This window comes from Thalassophryne amazonica, chromosome 19, assembly GCF_902500255.1.
Source record: "Thalassophryne amazonica chromosome 19, fThaAma1.1, whole genome shotgun sequence".
NCBI lineage: Eukaryota > Metazoa > Chordata > Actinopteri > Batrachoidiformes > Batrachoididae > Thalassophryne > Thalassophryne amazonica.
Window position 1 is genome coordinate 63,192,110 of NC_047121.1, and position 19,881 is coordinate 63,211,990.

General features: G+C 41.7%; 1 protein-coding gene and 1 long non-coding RNA gene across 3 annotated transcripts in view; both read left to right on the forward strand.

Annotated features, from left to right (window-relative positions):
- Positions 1 to 1,974: 1,974 nt before the first annotated feature.
- Positions 1,975 to 19,881, forward strand: part of LOC117532113 (RAS guanyl-releasing protein 1-like) — a 35,875-nt gene continuing 17,968 nt past the window's right edge. Inside the window, exons 1-2 of one of the 2 annotated variants that reach the window (XM_034195368.1) lie at positions 1,975 to 2,232; positions 2,664 to 2,839. In XM_034195368.1, the coding sequence (XP_034051259.1) occupies positions 2,096 to 2,232; positions 2,664 to 2,839 (313 nt within the window). In that variant the 5' untranslated portion in view covers positions 1,975 to 2,095. Of the gene's footprint in view, positions 2,233 to 2,663; positions 2,840 to 17,901; positions 18,028 to 19,881 lie in introns of those variants that run through there. The other variant, XM_034195369.1, reaches the window with a different exon arrangement.
- On the forward strand, positions 7,966 to 11,420 carry LOC117532114. The gene is made up of 3 exons (XR_004566787.1): positions 7,966 to 8,010; positions 9,333 to 9,336; positions 11,390 to 11,420. It is a non-coding gene; the product is annotated as an uncharacterized LOC117532114 (long non-coding RNA).

Genomic DNA, 19,881 nt, shown 5'->3' on the forward strand with positions numbered 1-19,881 from the left:
GCTTTGAAGACTGCGAATGTTAGAAACAAAATAATGCAATTTCAGGAATATTTTTGCTGCAAAATGACTCATCCATGAAAATGCTGCTCATTTGAGACGCGTGGATGGGAAACAATTCCTCACTTTATTGTGAAGATGATTTTTATCACAGAGTTTCAGTCTCCGGCCAGATAAAGAGTCAGGAGCCTTCTGGGGCCAAAGGAAGGACTCTGGGAAACACGGGCCCTCTGTGTACACTTATATGTATCAACCATAACAGTCACTGTTATCTTAAGGCCCAACCTTTTCCTGTTTTACAACCGGAACAAGAAAGGGGGGAAAAAAGAAAAAAGAAAGGGAAATCACATCCCACAGATTTCCAAATGTTGATCACACCAACCAGACGATCCCAGTCTAATATCATGAATGTATTACATTGTTTTACTAGATAGTCTTGAATTCTCTAAGTTTTAACTCTCACAATAACCGAACATATTGGGGGAGAATGGGGTTGACTATCACACATCCTCGCTAGAGGGCACTAGTCAAAACTGATATCACAAGGTCAAAGGTCAGTGTTCATCACTGTGAAGAGCATAACTGGTAAAAAAAAAAAAAAAAAAAAAAAGTCAATTGTTGACAATCGATTGACAGAAGAGTTTTTATTATCAAGGTACAAAACAAAATGAGTTTCCTGTATTTGACTCATTCTAAATACCGTTGGACACAATCTCTCCACTTGGGGCAGTGGTGAGCCACAGTCTGGGATTCGGGGGCCAACTGCAGTGATCTCAAAGACTGGATTAGGTTCCGCTATGGTGCTGGATCACAACCACTGAAGTCACTTTCTGCCATATTGTCTCACTTAAATCACAGCATGTGGTCACAGTCACAGTGAAGCTGTTCATTTTTGACTTTTTTATTTAGTTTTTCCATTCAGTTGGGTTTTTCCCTTTAACATAAGACGACAAAAAACTATGATAATCATTCTACATACATATGTGTAAAATATCACTATAATTGTGTGCTTTATGGTAAAAGTACCCAATTTTGTGCAGCCTTTGTTTAATATATAACAAAAATTAGATAATTTGCCAAATTCAAGTGTTTTCATTTTTTGAATCAATGTAATTGTGGTTGGAATGAATTTGGTGAGTAAGAAAATGTAGAAAACAACATTTTGTGTCAATATGACATATAGAAATGAAGATAGGGCATTTTGAAGATAACATCATGGTGGCCATTTTTGAGTTTGGTATTTATTATCCTCAGGGGGAAAATTGAGCTTAGCATGATATCTAATTTTTTTTTTTTTAATGGAGATACATCAAACATGTCCCTGTTGCATGTGCACTAGGACGTTAACACACACACACTAATTTCCTAGTGCACATGCAACAGGGGACATGTTCAATATATCTAAAAGGAACAGAAACATAGCAATGCAAAGGAGCGACAAAGTAAATGGAGATTTTCTGTGAATATTTGTTGAACTTCTGGGTTCGCATGTGCAGAGGATTAAACATGCTGAATTTAAATAACAGTCGATAGGAAAATAGGGTAAAGCATGGTGTTGTTAGAAAGAGGTGGTAGCAAGTTTGACAATCACAATCATAGCTGGAGATCCTATAAAAATCAGGTACTGTATTAATACCCACGTGTTTCTTCAACTAATTTTTGAAAACAGGATTTCCCCACTTACTTGAGTACAATGCTTTATTTTGACTATTAATACGATATAACATCTAATGCTTTAATGCTTTTACCTATATTTCTTCAGCTGTGAAGTGACAGTTATATGGCGCACAACCTGTACCTCAAAGAAAAATAAATTCATGTGCCATCAACCCCGGTCTCCCCGATTTACAGAAACGATGCTGTGCTGGATTTAAACTTGTCAATAAAAGTTGTAAAATAATAAAAACTACCACAGGGAGGGGGTGGATTTTGAAGTGAGACTGCATAAGCTGCGCTTCCCTTCGTGGCGAGCGAGCCCTGTGTCTGTGACAGCGCGCGCGCCCACGCACAGACAGGCTGCGTGAATCTTAATTGTGTGATCTCCACTGACGGAGTCAGTAATGCTGCTGAGACTCACGGAGCCGCGCACAACGATGAGATGCTCCCATCGAGGAGGACACAAATGGACAGCTTAGTTCAGCCGCTCGTCGCCCAGTACCTTGCCATGGGATGCCAGACGAAAGAAAACGCCCAAAACCAAAACCCGACGTCGGACGACAAGGGGAAAGAAGCCCAGTAAGTCTTATTTCGATCACACATAACTTTTTAATCAACAAATTGGACTTTGTGAGCGTGAAAATGATCCTGGCCAAGATTTTACGCACAGAACTGTGCGTAAAAAGCACAGCTTTACGCACAATCCTGTGCGTTGTAAGCGCAGATCTGTGCGTAAAGTCATGGATATGCCACAATCTTAAATTTAATATGTCGTTTCCTCAATTATTACTTTTCCACGTTGCACGTCTGCGACACCACCTATTTCAGCTGTTATTTCCTCGTGTTGCAGGAACGAACCAGAACGCCGAGTCGCATAATCACTTTGATCATTTTCATTTTGCGTTACAGTCAAACACTTTTATATGCACGTGTTTAATGCGTCACGGGAACAAGGGAAACACTTTTCTGATAAAAAAAAAAAAAGCACTCCCCCCTCTGTGCGTCTCAAGGAAAGCGACACCCGGATGTGGCTCCAGGTTGAGAGTGTCCCCTCCCAGGCGACCTCAGAGGTTCCACAAACCCAGTCCGGCTTACAACACCCCGGCAAAAGTAATGATGCCACTGGGAAACCTCACCAAAGGAGCGAGCTGGGAGGAGCTGATCCAGGCCTGTCTGCAGTCCTTCGGTAAGTCTGAGCAGATCAGTTTCTTTCTATATATCTTTGTCTTTCTCTAAACTAGACTTCAAAGCAGAATTTAGCTTCTGTGAGATCAAACACTGTTTAATGTTCAACAAGATTGAGAAGCAAACCTGTCAAACATTCTCTGCTTGCAGCTTCTCAAATAGACCTGTTGCTTTTCTCTCTTTCCTGTTTCTGTAACATAAAGTTTGCAAATTGTTTGATTTTTGTAAAAATACAAAAATCTGCTGCTGAGAATAACACACAAAATCTTCCAAAAACAGGGTCCTGATTTACTCTGTGGTCCTTGAAGACACTGGCAGTAAAAATGTATACTTTAAGTCAATAAAAAAACATATTTAAAAGGGTCAGCTTGTCTGAAATGAGTCTTTACCAGCCTCCTGCTTTTAAATCCGATTTAACTTTTATGTTAAATGACTGAAAAGTCCAATTACTCTTTGCCTACACGTGTCCAGTAGAAACTGCTGTCAGAAAAAACCCATCACAAATGGCTTGTTTTAGACACCTGTTATGAATCACCTGTTATTTGATCTGTGAGACAAGCCCACCGAGTCAGTCTATGGTCTACACAACCTGCCAACCCAAAGAGGGATGGGCAACACAAACCTTTCTCTTAAAGATTTAATTCATAAACGTCTTTGGCACCACTGTAATTTTTTATTAGTCTTTAAATAGGGGATGAATAATGTGACATTGCCAATATGATCAAAATTCACATTGTCTGGAAAAAAATCATAAATAGTTCCCCTGAAAGGAAAAAAATTCAAACGAACAGACGGCCTTGAACGATGTTCAGTAGTGACCCAAACAATAACGACCATAGCGACTTGCAAGATCACGCGGGGCTTCCCTGTGGTCACAACACGCCGTACTTGCATGTGCGTGCAGTCTACTTGCAAAAACATGGGCTAAATTTGGAGATCCGTACGTCGTAAGTACTGCCTCAGTATGAATTTAGGAGCACGCGGACACACCGTAGAGGTTTTAGTGCATGCAGAACTTTCCTTGCGGTCAGGCTGCGGATTCACCAGCAGTACAGATGATGCACATTGTGAGTACTGCCGTGCGTTGAACGTACTCCCTCCCTCCTCTTGCTACTGCCTCCGTACGTTTTCACAAAAATGTAGTGTCTGTGGCATCCGCAGAAAACGTACAGCGAAAAAAAAAATGCACGGTGGGTTGTGACCGGTGCTTAACTTGCGTGAGGGATGCTGGGAAGCACACGGCGACAGCCAATCAGAGTATAGAGGCACAACAAAAATAATCAAAGATTGTGTAAAACACTCTGAAACAGCTTATTTCTGTATGAATCCAATATATTTCTCCTATGTTTTGTAAAAGTTAGGGAGAAATACACACTTCTAAATCTAAAAATGCTGTTTTTGTAACCAAATAACACATCTAAAGTGATTTATAACATCTTATGGATGTTAGTGTGCACGCACCGGCAACGCACATTACTCAAGGTCAAAGATCACTTCCAGTCATTTCAAAACCCCATGCATGCGCACACGCACTTCCTCCTGAAGATGGCATGAAAAGGAAAGTAAAATATTCAGTATGGAATTCCCCTCAGATAAATACGTTTCCTTCATTAAAATGAGCTGTAATTTTGCAACACATTTAAAAAATGAGCCAACATTATATAATGCTTGGATTTCAGTAGAAACTAAATTTTGTCAGCTTTGCGAAATTTGAAAGGCTGTACAGCTTTAACGTAATATGTGCCTAAAAACAGGATGCTTCTATCCTGAGTTTTGTTTTGTTTTTTAAGTATATGAAGTATTTTTGGTTACAGCCAGTCTGCTCTGTGTAAACCTGATCCCATCTCAGAAGCTAAGCAGAGTGGGGCCTGGTTAGTACATGAATGGGAGACCTCTTCAGAACAATAGAATAGAACAGAAGAGTGTTTGTCATTGTACGGTGCGCGGGGGGGGTTTATAATGAAATTAGGGAATACTGTACAATACTGTACACCACAAAAAAGAAAAACAAGACATCTTATACCACAAAAAAGTTGTTTAAAGATGAAATACTGTATACTGAATGAAATGACCCACCCTGTGCATACGAATATATATATGCATAGGGTGGGTCAATAAAATGTTCCCGCTTTCCAACATAAAGGTTTCCCACTTTGTCTCATTTTCAATAACTGATGACATTTTTTAATTGTACGACTTAAAAAAGTGGTACCATTTTATTGGCCCACCCCATATGTATGTATGTATGTCACCATATAATTAAAGTACAGTTTAAGAAGTGGCGGCAAACATTTAGGGCAGTGATTGTGGACAATGGGGGCACATTTAGGGCAGTGATTGTGGAGACTGGGGGCACATTTAGGGCAGTGATTGTGGACAATGGGGGCACATTTAGGGCAGTGATTGTGGAGACTGGGGGCACATTTAGGGCAGTGATTGTGAACACTGGGGGTACATTTAGGGCAGTGATTGTGAACACTAGGGGTACATTTAGGGCAGTGATTGTGAACACTGGGGGTACATTTAGGGCAGTGATTGTGGAGACTGGGGGCACATTTAGGGCAGTGATTGTGAACACTAGGGGTACATTTAGGGCAGTGATTGTGAACACTAGGGGTACATTTAGGGCAGTGATTGTGAACATTAGGGGTCACATTTAGGGCAGTGATTGTGAACACTGGGGTCACATTTAGGGCAGTGATTGTGAACACTGGTGGCACTTTTAGGGCAGTGATTTTGAACACTGAGGGCATATTTAGGGCGTATTTGTATGTGTTTCTCCAGGTGAAACTGGAGTTGCACCAAGAAGGGCATCTGATGTAAAACCTTTGTCAAATATCAATGCAGATCTGGCTGTATCCACTGTGGTGACCCCAAAACAAACAGGAGAAGCCGAATGGACAGAATATAAAGTATTTTTGCTTATAAACACTGATATTGCTGACTTAAAATTGATAAGATTTTAAGAATCACTTTAAACTTCTTTGTTGTGTCCACATCAGTTACTTTCATTCAACTTTAGCTACAATTCTCCACTAAAGCTCATTCGAGTGGAATAAGTTTCACACGGAGAGGTGGGATTGTGAGTTTAGTCCCACTCAAAAGCACCATTTCAGTCATTTTCACAAACTTTGCTCTCCTGTACGAGTAATGATTCAAGCTCCATGTAATTCTGTAAAATGAGCTGTTGAAGCTACAGGTTAGGTTGAACTAATCCCACGTGAACATACAGACATAATTTATTTAAACCTCAATAACCTCACACATGATGTGAAACATTAAAATGACATGTCTTCTTGTTACATGCCAGTGAACATGCCATCATATCCTGCGGAAAAACACTTTTGAATGTCTTCACTTCCTATTTAGCAGTGCCGATGCCTCATCTTGTGACCGACGACAGACATTTCAGCCACATGATTCTTGGGAAAAAGATACAAGCTTTAGCAAAAACTACAATCTGTACTTGACAGTTATGAGACTTCTTGTCTTTATTTGGTGTTGTGTTTTGTGGAACACATTATGCACAGTTATTTGAGAGGTGCTGATGTCGTGTACATTGAGTAGCCACTCCTGTCTCTGTCATTTATGCCAAAATTTTTGTGAATCGGCCAGAAATCATTCGGTGTAACGTAAAACTAATCCCATCCAAATAGGGCTCAAGTCATCTGTGTCTGTGCCCTTGAAGGGGACCCTGCACCCCATTTTGAGAACTGCTGCTATATAAATTGTAAGATTAATCAATCAAGCAGAGGTCATTAGCTTCATCAAGTTGTCTGCTCTTAGGGTTATGCTGATTGCCTCTCTGAAGAGTCGAGCTTTTACATTGCTGTTGCCTAGTTACACAACTGGAGAGAGAACAATACAACGGGCTGAATGTTAAATTACATTTCATAAGTACAGTGGTGAGAATCTCAAGAATCACAGCCTGCATAATTTGTAATGTTAAAAACATAAATGTAACCAAAACATGCAGTGAGGAGACAAATTACAGTATTCTTCAGCATTCTAAACATTTAAATATGAATTATTTTACATGGGTATAGTTAAGAGAATTATTTAAATTGGGTCTTCAGTGAAAGTCTCCTGCTGATAAATCCGATCACAGACAGACCCCTGAGGTACACCAGTCCTGCCACCTTTTCAAATGTGAGAGTGCACATAGGAGTTATTTGAAGGATTACGTGGCGGTGGCTTCCACTCAAAGGTCATTCCCCCCGAACAGTGATCATCAGATGCTGAGGAGGCTTTGAAATAAAGACCACTGTGAGCCACTGACATCATCACACCGTCCTTCGACCGTCACTGCACTATAGTAACTCAAACATGCTCAGTTCCAATATACACTGCATCTGGAAAGTACTCGCATTGCTTCACTTTTTCCACATTTTATTATTTTACAGCCTTATTCCAAAATGGATGAAATTAATTTGTTTTCTCAAATCCTACACACAATACCCCATAATGACAATGTGAAAAAGTTTTTGGAGACTTTTGCAATTAAAAAAAACCCCTAAGAAATCACGTGTATATAAGTATTCACAGTCTTTGCCATGAAGTTCACAATTGAGCTCAGGTGCATCCTGTTCCCACTGATCATCCTTGAGATGTTTCTACAGCTTAATTGGAGTCCACCTGTGGTAATTTCAGTTGATTGGACATGATTTGGACAGACACACACCTGTCTACATATACTGTCCCACAGTTGACAGTGCATGTCAGAACACAAACCAAGCATGATGTCAAAGGAATTGTCTGAAGACCTCCATCCATCCATCCATCCATTTTCTTCTGCTTATCCTAGGTCGGGTCGTGGGGGCAGCAGCTCAAGCAAAGCCGCCAAAGCAGACCTCCCGATCCACACACACCTCCCCCAGCTCCTCCGGGGGAACCCCGAGGCGTTCCAAGCCAGCTGAGAGACGTAGTCCCTCCAGCGTGATCTGGGTCTTCCCCCAGGGCTTCCTCCCAATGGGACGTGCCCGGAACACCTCTCCAGCGAGGCGTCCAGGGGGCAACCGGAAAAGATGCCCGAGCTCCTCCCGAGTGACCGCGGTCCTCAACCTATCTCTAAGGGAGTGCCCAGCCACCCTGCGGAGGAAACTCATCTCAGCCGCTTGTACTCGCGATCTTGTTCTTTCAGTCATGAGCGAAATCTCATGACCATAGGTGAGGGTCGGAACGTAGATTGATCGGTAAATTGAGAGCTTTGCCCCCCTACTCAGCTCTCTCTTCACTACAATGGTCCGATCAAGTGACCGCATCACTGCAGATGCTGCACCGATACTTAAACTCCACCTGAGGCAAGGACACCCCACTGACCTGAAGAGGGCAAGGCACCTTTTTCCGGTCGAGAACCATGGCCTCGAATTTGGAGGTGCTGATCTTCATCCCGGATGCTTCACACTCGGCTGTAAACAGGCCCAGTGCACGCTGAAGGTCCTGGTTTGACGAAGCCAACAGGACCACATCATCCGCAAACGGCAGAGATGAGATTCTGTGGTTCCCACAGAACCACAGAATCTCAGAATCTGTCTGAAGACCTCCGAGACAGAATTGTCTTGAGGCACAAATCTGGGGAAGGGTACAGAAACATTTCTGCTGCTTTGAAGGTCCCAATGAGCACAGTGGCCTCCATCATCCATAAATGGAAGATGTTCAGATCCACCAAGACTCTTCCAAGAGCTGGCCGCCCATCTAAACTGAGCGATTGGGGGAGAAGGGCCTTAGTCAGGGAGGTGACCAAGAACCAGACGGTCACTCTGTCAGAGCTGGTTGAGAGATGGTTGGTCTTTCTGGAAGGTTCTCCTCTCTCCACAGACAAGAACCTACCAGAAGGATAACAATCTCTGTAGCAATCTACCAACAAACACCAGGGGCATAATAATACTCCTTGTAATTAAGGATGGAGCCTGTATGATAGAGTGGGCAGACAGAAGCCACTCCTTAGTAAAAGGCACATGGCAGCCCATCTGGAGTTTGCCAAAAGGCACCTGAAGGACTCTCAGACCACGAGGAACAAAATTTCTGGTCTGATGAGACAAAGATTGAACACTTTGGCATGAATGCCAGGTGTCATGTTTGCAAGAAACCAGGCACTATCCGTACAGTGAAGCATGGTGGTGGCAGCATCATGCTGTGGGGATGTTTTTCAGCGCCTGGAACTGGGAGACTAGTCTGGATTGAATTAAAGATGTATGCAGCAATGTTCAGATACATCCTGGATGAAAACTTGCTCCAGAGCACTCTTGACCTCAGACTGGGGCGACGGTTCATCTTTCAACAGGACAATGATCCTAAGCACACAGCCAAGATATCAAAGGAGTGGCTTCAGGACAACTCTGTGAATGTCCTTGAGTGGCCCAGCCAAAGCTCAGACCTGAATCTGTTTGAACATCTCTGGAGAGATCTGAAAATGGCTGTGCACCGATGCTCCCCATCCAAACTGATGGAGCTTGAGAGGTGCTGCAAAGAGGAATGGACAAAACTGCCCAAAGATAGGTGTGCCCAGATTGTGGCATCATATTCAGGAAGACCTGAGGCTGTAATTGCTGCCAAAGGTACATTAACAAAGTATTGAGCAAAGGGTGTGAATACTTATTGACATTTCTTAGTTTTATTTTTAATAAATTTGCAAAAATTAAAAAAAAAATTCTGTCGTCATTATGGGGTTCTGTGAGTAGAATTTTGAGGGGAAAAATGAATTGACTCCATTTTGGAATAAGGCTGAACATCACAAAATGTGGAAAAAGTGAAGCGCTGTGAATACTTTCTGGATTCAATGTAGTCCACATACACACTGAAATATTACAATGCTCATTTAGTTATGTCCACTTACATCTTCAACACAACGGTATATGTTTAGAAAGTTTGACAAACTGTCTTCTTTAAACCATTGCAGAATTACCTTGTTTGCACCTGGGGTCACCACAGCAAATCTGAGGTAGATCTGCATGTAGAATTGGCACAGGTTTTACAACATATCTCCTTCCTGATGCAACTCCACATTAGATTACATGGAGAAATGTGGCAGGGGTGGGATTTGAACTGGGAACCTTACGCACCGAAACCAAGTGCACTAACCACTTGGCCAACACCCCCACTAATAGAAATATGGACATAAAGAAATATTTATTAACTGTAGATATGTCATAAAACTCATAATTCAACTAAAATATAAACGCAATATGGCAAACAAACAGGATTATTTCACCTTTCATTTCTGACTTGAAACAATGTTATTCTTCACTTGGAGATAACTTTAATTTCCAAGTTAAACTACCTTGAAATGTTTCAAAGTGCAGTGTGATGACAAAAAGTTAACAGTTTTGAACTGCAATGATTTTTTTTCTGCTTCCCTTTTTCTGGACATTAATCAAAATCTCAAAATTCAGGCATCTTTATTTAAAAATGAAGCTATTTATCTCTGCAACATTAGGTTTCATATCATCATCTAATGCCAACTGGCTATAAAAGTGCTAATTTTATTTGAAAAAGTGTGCATGTGCAGTATGCATGACTGGATTATTTTCTGATCATTTTGTAAAGAATTCTTTTAAATTAAAGATTAAATGTCTTAATTTGTATGAAGAATTCTGAATCTTTTAGAATTTGATGTCATTAACAGTAAAGATGTATCGAGGCCAACTGTGTGCAGATAGTTCATAATAACATCTGAATTTTATTTGCAAGTTACTTATAATTTGATGTATAAATAATTATAATTTTAGTTGTTTTACTTGCGTATTTGTAAAAGAAACAGCAAGCTGTTCCAGCACTTATAAAGAGTGTTTTAGTGTATCAAGCAGCTCCTGCTCACAAAGTGACTTCTGAGTGATAAGAACACTTTGTTCGTTTGTTTGGCTTTCATCCTGGATTCCTTTAAGGTTGAAATAAGAAAAAAAAAAAAAATTAATAAATAACTGAACACATTCATCCATCCTGCTGCACTCGGGGTCAGAGTGCCGGCACAGCACAACGTGCACAATGTTCACATCCACCGTTCCAAAACAAAAGTAGCAACATGGAGGTGAAAAGCTCTTTGGCTTCAGAAGAACAGGAAGTGGATTTCTATCTGAAAAGTGGCTTTGCATAATGTCAGAAAAAAACTCATTCATTTTCTGCCGCTTATCCGGATCCGGGTTGAGGTGGCAGCAGACCAAGCAGCTCATCTCACAATTCCTTATCCTCAGCCAAGTCCTATAACTCTTCCCAGGGTATCCCGAGGTGTTCCCAAGCTAGCCAAGAAATAGAATCCCTCCAGAGAGTCCTGGGTCTTCCCTGGGGCCTCGTCCCAGTTGGACGTGCCTGGAAGACCTCCCTAGGTTGATGGCCAGGAGAATCCTCACCGGATGCCTGAACCACCTCAGCTGGCTCCTTTGGATGTGAAGAAGCAGCTGCTCTACTCAGATTCCCTCCCGGGTAGTCAGGTTTCTCAACCTGTCCTGACATGTAAGCCCAGATACCCGACGGAGGAATCTCATTTCTGCTGCTTATATCCGCGACCTTATCATTTTGGTCATTTCCCAAAGTTCAGGACCATAAGTGAGGACAGGAGTGTAAATCGACTGATAAATTGAGAGCCTTCCATTTGGACTCAGTTTCTTCTTCACTACGACGGTCTGGCATCCCCAATCTGTCTACTAATCTCATGTTTCTGTGAAGGCTCTCAGTTGTCCAGGTGGTTTCCATAGCAGAGAAGCTTGAATCTTCGACTGGACTGGGTTGCTTGACACGAGGACGTTTCACTTCTCCTGTCTTGAAGAGTCAAGACAGGAGCCAGACTACCAGAGCAAGAAATTTAGCTGAGGAAGCTTCTGTGATTAGAAGCGAAACGTCCTCGCGTCAAGCAACCCAGTCCAGTTGAAGATTCAAGCTTCTCTACTGTATTGATCTCATGCTCCAACTTAGGCCCAGTTGTGAACAAGACCCTAAGATACTTCTCCACTTGGTGCAATAACGCTCCCCTGATCCAGGGGGACAATCCACTGTTTTCAACAGAGAACCATGGTCTCAGATTTGGGGGTGCTGATCCTCAGCCCAGTCGCTTCATGCTCATCCTCAGACCTTCTCAGGGCACATCAGAGGTCACTGCTCGGTGAAGCCAACAGAACCACATCATCTGCAAAAACTATGAGCTCACCAAACTGGACACCCCCCAGTCCCTGACTGTGCCTTGAAATCCCACCCATGAACATCACACACCGGATTGGTGACATGGGCAGTCCTAGCCGAGTCCAGCACCCACTGGGAACAGGTCTGATGTAATGCCGAGAATGTGAACACAGCTCCTACTTTGGTCATGTAGAGACCGGATTGGGCATGGCAGGTCTGGTACCCCATACTCCCCACAGGACACCTTGAGGGACCTGATCGTATGGTTGTACGGCTTTTCCAAGTCCAAAAAAACACATCTAGAAAAAGTTACTCCCAGTAACATTAAAGACATCCCGCTGGACATCACGTTCTTGGTTTGGGTTTACTTTTCTTCTATGGCCAAGAATACGCAAATGTTGCACTTCATCAAAGTGAAGGTCAAAGGTTGTCAAACGTCACCACATCCCATCAGTTATGAGAAGCTAGTTAATAATGTCTAGGTCTGGCACAATGATCCAAGTACAGCAATACAACTAGAAGGTCAGATGACACAATGCATGGTCGACTAAATCTGAGTATTATGTCACATTACCTCCATTTTATAGACTCATAAAAAAGAAAATAATGGCCAAGTGAAAGGAATTTCCCAGAGACCAACTTGAGCAATGATGAAGATTTACTGAAAAGAGAAGCAGCCAGAGTGTGCAAAAAAAAATTAAAGATGGGGCTACTTTTTATTTGGCTGTGTGACCATTCGCGAATCATATGTGTGGTGGTGCTGAGGCAGGGAGTCCGAGCGCCATGTCGCCGACTATCTCCGCCGCACGCTCAGCTGCTCGGTCCACCGCACAGACAGCCCAACACAGCATCCAATTTTCAGTAAAAACTCAAAAACAGTTCTCTGCATGATGCACCGTGGTGGGCATGGTGATACAACAGTATCGAAAAACCCCAAAAAACATTTTTACCACTTTTGATGTCGCCAAGTCTGGGGTTAAAGATGCAGGCACTTTACTCCAGAAAGCATTTTAATTTAATTCAATTTATTAATATAGCGCCAAATCACAGCACAAGTCACCCCAAGGAGCTTCACAAGGATAAGGTCTATACCCCCGCTGCCCTGAGCAAGCATGTAGGCAACAGTGATGAGGAAAAACTCTCTCAGGCCTTTTTCTTGTAACTTTCCCCATGAACTAGTGTTACAAAAAGCAAACAAATAACACATTGTACTATCAAATCGCAATACTTTTAGAATTACATCTCAAATATTATATTAAGTATCAAATCAGCACCCAAATATTATGGTGCGTATGGAGGTAAGTATATCATCCGAGCCCTGTGTGTGCAAAAACTGTCCAAAATCTGTGCGTACACATGGTTCTCTTTTATTAATTTCAGTCATCATGACATTAAACGCACATGCGCGAGCCTGCTGTCCACGCCCATCTTTAGCCATGAAGGGATGTAGACACTCCCACAAATAATCATTTGGATTTAAAACCTGGTCTGAAGTATATACGTCTACAGTTCCCAACTTGCACAATTCCGAACATTTTCCACACAATCAGACTCGTCATGGTTTTCCTTTCACTGTTGCAATTTTCGTTCATCAGAAAAGTGTGATGGTAACAAGACTGTTGTGATGGCATCAAAAATTTTTTCCCCCCCTAGCAACCGTTTGTGTAGAACCAGCCAAGCAGTTGTCAAGGGTCGATGAAGCCCCAAGTTTTTTTTTTTTTTTTTTTTTTTTTTTTTTACACACAGTCTGTAATTGTTCTGCTCACAACCATAGAGCCAATTAATGGTGTTGATTTAATGTTTGTTTTTTACTTTAGTTATGTGTATAGCCATGAAAAAAAACATAATTTTATTGCACTGTTCATGTTATTTTGGAAAGCTGCTTCATTTTTTGTGGGTTTGCTTTCACAGACGTGGTTTGCTTATTTTGCTGGTGAGAGCTGGCAATGCCAGGAAACAGCTGCAGCTTTCCTAATTTTCAACACAATCAGGAACAGACAGTCCAGAGGGGATTTCCTCAGCAGTTTACCCTGCACAGTCAGACTTAGCGGTTGCAAAGTTGTGAAAGGAAGACCGTGCAACCGTTTACATGAAGGAGTCACGTCTTCCTGCATTTAGTAAAGATCCTCCTGATGGACTTTTAACTGTTTGTGAAAGAGATTTTGTCGAGTGATAATCGTGTTTGAAACATCGATAATCGTGTTTTGCCCCCAACCTCTCCCACAGAAAGTTGTTTCGCTACTTTACCAGATCAGGAAATGCCGTTACCAGTATAGACTGTTATTGTCTCTCCAGCCATGAGGTCATCATCGACATTGGCTGGGATTAGCTGGCACCGGCTGGTTACTGAAACACACCCCGCTGCAGGATATGAGGGCTGCATTACTCAGCTGCTTTTAGATAACCCTTTAGAGATTAGAAAACCTGTTGCCATGGTGTCTGACTGATTTCCAAGGTGACATGTTTTAAACACGGGGCTACGGGCGCTCGATGTCCTTGAAGGTGTCGAGAGGTTGGCCAATCTGAAAGGGGAATGGGATTCAAGATTACGTAGAATTCAAAAATGTTTTTGGGCAAAGAGACGACTCTCTCTGTGGCAACAGGAGGCTGTGTGAGAAAGAAGTAGGGGAGACCGGAACAGTGGAAACAATGGGCACGTTGTAATGGCATGTGCGCCATTTATCAGGGCTAAGGTAGAGTTGTGTGATTACCGCTGTTGACATCCATCTCTCTCCTGAACGTATTTGACAGACAAAAATATTGACGCACCTGCAACCTGGTCCCGGTGTCGCCGACCGAATGGTCCCCCTAAAAATCCCCCCCCGATGATGCGGTTGACGGATTAACACCTCGTTTCTGCTTCAAACTGCACTCCAGTCATCATCTATCTCAGCAACAGATATCTGAAGCTTTAGTACAACAATCATTTCCACATAAATTCAGCATTATTCAAATTTCAAATCAAATTTATTAATTTATATAGTGCCAAATCACAAGTCGCCCCAAGATGCTTCACAAACATCATTTAAAAGGAAGAATAAAATGAAATAATGATTAAAAAAATAAATAAAAGGAATAAAATAACTGAAAGGAATAAAAGAAGACACACAACCGTATAAAATGGTAATGATAACACAGGGAAAAGTCTCCACAGAGTCTGTGAATGCAGGGCCCGAGCCGGTACATAGGGCTCAACTAGGCTGGCCAGGTAGGGGGGTGCCAGTCCGTGAACAAATTTGCAGGCCAATAATAACACTTTAAAATCCGATCTCAAAGAGACCAGAAGCCAGTGAAGGGACGCCAGAACCGGCATAATGTGGTCAAACCTTCTGCTTCGTGTCAGATGCCTGGCAGCAGCATTTTGAACCAGTTGAAGGTTCCTGATGCTGGACTGTGGTAAACCAGAAAACAAATCATTACAATAATCCAATCTGGAAGAAATAAAAGCATGAATTAGAGTCTCACCATCAGCCATAGACAGGATGGGACGAATCTTCACTATATTTCTTAGATGGAAGAAAGCAGTCCTCGTAATGTCCCTAATGTGGAGGTCAAAAGACAACATAGGATCAAAAATTACCCCAAGGTTCCTGACTTTGTCCGTATGATGTATAACATACAAACCTAGGCTAAGCTCTAGCTGATCAAGTTGATGCCGATGTCTTGCTGGACCAAGAACCATCATTTCAGTCTTATCAGAGTTCAGAAGTAGAAAGTTAGTAGACATCCAACTTCTCACTGCTGCAAGGCAATCTTCTAAGGATTTTATGTTGACAAGATTTCCAGCAGGTATCGGCATGTATAACTGAGTATCATCAGCATAGCAATGAAAAGCAACCCCAAAATGCTGCAATATGTTCCAAAGGGGTGCTATGTACAGGGAACAAAGCAGGGGGCGGAAGCAATCAGAGCGCCATGGCTAAACAAGCTGCTAGCTGATGCGTTCACTGCATGTTGGACATTTCAAAGCGTCACAGAATTTCACCTCATTTTTGCTTAAAAGTGACTTTAGAATGATTTAAGAGGTTTTACCTTTATCATCTGATGACTAATAATCCAATAAATCCATTTGATTGCTTTGGGTGAAGAGACTCCGTCTCAGACGTGCTGCTGTGGTTCGAAATTACGCATGGGCGATTTTTAGGGGCAGACCGTTCAGTCTGTGACACCGGATAAGCGGTTGAAGATGAGTGAGTGTGAGACTGTGATGTTTATACATTCCTTTTAAAACTAGCACTAGCTAGTCCTCGTGAAAATGACACAGTTGATGTCAGACCACTGGGCAACACTGGGCCTTGAATTAGTCCAGTGAAACAAGTTTACAAGTTTTTATTTTGTGTTTTCTGAAATCAACACAGGGTCACAAATACACAAAATACTCACTGTGCTTATCAACCCAGAGCCAGGGAACCTTCAAAAATGTCTTAACTTGCCAAAGCCTCTGAATGTCCTTACGGTCATATTGACTCGCTATAGTTAGTAACGTCTCTGTGCCAACATAAAATAGAGGAGGAAACAGTGTAAAATCATTGAAATGACGATATAAGCATGAAACGTGACAAACACTCACTCTGCAAATTCTATCTGAGGAGCCAAGTGAAAATCCAAGATGGTCCAAATGCACTATGCAAATCTGGGTTAGTTTGTTTTGTTTTGGTTTTTTTGGTCATTTTCTTCTCTATGGAGCTCCCCCTATAGCTCGGCGTACATATCTCATGAAATTTTAGTAAAAACTCAGTCTGTCCTCCATGTCTATGTCCATTTGTTTTTAACGGAGCTAGCAAACGCAATCCGTGAAGCGCTAATACATAGAAATACAGAGAACAGAGAGTTTATCTCAGTATACTTACAGGAACACCAGGACTGGATCTGTTTTGCATGCTTTTTTTTATTTTTTATCTTTTAGGTCTCGTCTTCCTCTTTTGGCTGTTCCCGTTAGGAGTCGCTACAGCAGATCAACTGTGTCCATATCTCCCTGTCCTCTGCATCTTCCTCTGTCACACCAACCACCTGCATGTTCTCCCTCAGCACATCCATAAACCTCCTCTTTGGCCTCCCTCTTCTCCTCCTGCCTGGTGACTCCATCCTCACCATCCTTCTCCCTATATACCCTGGGTCCCTCCTCTGCACATATCCAAACCATCTCAATCTCACCTCTCTGTCTGTATCCAAACCGTCCAAAAAAGCCAGACTGAGACTGACTCGTGCGTGATCCCTTGCTTGGTCACACACTCTTTTTTCCTTCCTCCCTTCCTCAGACAGCAGTTTTCTTTGCTTTCTCGCCAGCTCTGCCATGACCATGTGCTTGTAAGAAATAAAGCCTTTGTTGGCTTGTTCTTGTAGCTGCAATCTAGGTGGTGCTTTGATAGGGGTGTGTGTATGTGCTGTAGGGCCTAGTACCAACTTGTGTTTCTCGCAAGACCCACCTTTCTCAAAGGGGTCCTGGTCGGTGTCCCTCAAGGTTGCAAGGCTGGTTTTCCGCTATGAGACAAGTAATTTAGTGATTATAATTACTCTGAAACTATAGCATTAAGGTAAAAATGTTGCATAGTTCCCCTTTAACGCACAGTCTCACAACACAACAAATGGTACGGTAATCCCCAGTCTCCCCTAATCTGCCTAAAGCATCCCAGCGCAAAATAAGATTCAAAGATGCAATTAAGCGTTCTCCTTCACTAGGTCAACACATACACACTATATAACTGGACCACCTTAAAAAAAAGTTTTAACTGGTAACAGTCAATTATGCTGTTTTGAATGAACTAAACAAGTAATATTGATGACAATTAAATAATTTAGACAAACATTTTTTTTAAGTGTTACCAATTGAATCAATGTCTTCTCTCTTTTTCCAGTATAAAACCGTGCTTTATTTTATTTATTTATTTATTTATTGTGTGTGTGTGAGCAGCTGAGACTGTGACTTTGTGGACTTCATTATGTCACTTGTAGTGTGGAGACAGAAACCCGAGATACGGAAGGTGGTCTGGTCACAAAGACGGGAAGTGAGACAGACAAGAGAAACGTGAAGGTAGCGAGACAAGCAACTCACAGAGTCTCATACGGCATGAGAAGAAGGTGAAGAACTTTAGAATTTAAAGTTTAAATCATATTTAATCCTATTTATGTCTACAGCTTACGTCATTTTTAAAGTCGAATTGACATTAATATGATGTAATAAATTAATGTAATTAGTGAATTCAATGTCAAATTATTATTTTTTTTTTTGGACTTTCATTCCTCTTTTGCCATCAGTTTTCTGTTATTTTTTTGTGTCTCGTTTGTTTCACTATTTGTTCACGTAAGTTTTGGCAAAACCACACTTGCGCTGTAGGAGCGTCTTTATTTAATTTTTTTTTTCCCATGAGCAGTTGCTGTTTTTTTTTTTCTCTCTCTCATCTGGCTTCTCATTGGCTACTTGAAATCAAATTAAAGCACCGGCTGCTAGGCAACAACCTGGCGACTAAAACAACACGCTCTTATCTGAACACGCTCGTTCTGATCTTTGCCACCAGGCCCAAACCCGAACCCCGAGCGCCACCTGACCTTCAAACCTCAGTCATGACCCGACTTCACGCGTCCAGTCCCGTATTTTAAGAGAAAACTGCAGCCACCTGCACTTTAACTACTTTGAGGGACTGACAGAGGACTGTTTTTGTACAACCTCAGTTCTAATAAATCGAGCCTGACACCTTTTGTCAAATTTTGCTTGAGGTCGAGCCCTAAAAGAACACACACTGTGTTTTCCCAGATCATGTAATTGCATGGTGTAGTAGTTACTAACAAGATTGTGTATTTTACGCTTACCCACACCATATTTTGCCGATGATATTACCAGCGATTTGCAGGACAAACTGAGGATTATTATAGTCAGTGAAGCCAAGTTCTCACGTTCACAGATACCGCCATGTTCTATAACCGTGACAAACCGGCGGCGGGAGAAGATCACGGTTGACCGTGCATGTGATCTAGCGTGGTTTGATGATGCAATGCGCCAGACTTGAACCACATGAGTGCGAAGGCAATCATAGCCCGGCTGATGAAGGATTCAAACTGTGACCTTGTGGGATGTGTTGGATATATTTGTGTGTTTTCTTTATTTGTTTTCTGTATTCATTTTGGTATTAAAGTAGTTATTTTCCTTAGGATTGCATTCTTAGTTTTCACTCTTATTGTTACTTTCCTTTGTTCTCTGTTGGAATGTGCACGTCGAACCGGATTTAACAGTTTTTTGACCATTTACGACAAAGAGTGAGGTTAGATTAGAAATCATATGTCCCGTTACTGCGCGGGTTTTGGGCAGGGGGTTGGACCTCCCTCGAATGCCAATGGGGGCCCAATAAGGTCTGCCTCTGTCACGCCTATGTAATCCTTTAAAAAAAAACTGTTTGTGTCCATTGTTCGGACTTCTGTAAGGGCAGAGAGAAGTTCTGTAGAATCCAGGCCTGGTATTTTTACTGTGATTTCAATAAATTTAAAAGTGTGGAATAGTTTGAGTTTGTACTTTGTGAGGGGCGGTGTTACAGAAAGCACCAGGGGAAGAAATAACAGATGTACAGTGGCTTGCAAAAGTATTCAGCCACTTGGTATTTCACACATTTTAATTTGTTTATGTCGTTTCAAATACAAAAAGTAAATCAGGCTTCTCAAAATAAAAATTTCTAAAATTATCTTCCTTAGACTCAAACTGAAAGTAAATCTCTACAACTTGATATAAATTAATTAAAACTATAAAAGCCAAGATGATGGGTTGCATAAGTAATCAGCCCCTTTGGTATAACACCTTTAAATAATCAGTTTAATTGCCAGTTCTCTTCAGACAAGTCAGGGGATGGATACATGAACATTTCCAAGTCACTGAATATGTCTTGGACTTTAATTACAGCAGTTATGAAGAAATACAAACAGTATGGCACTCTATGGTAAATCTGT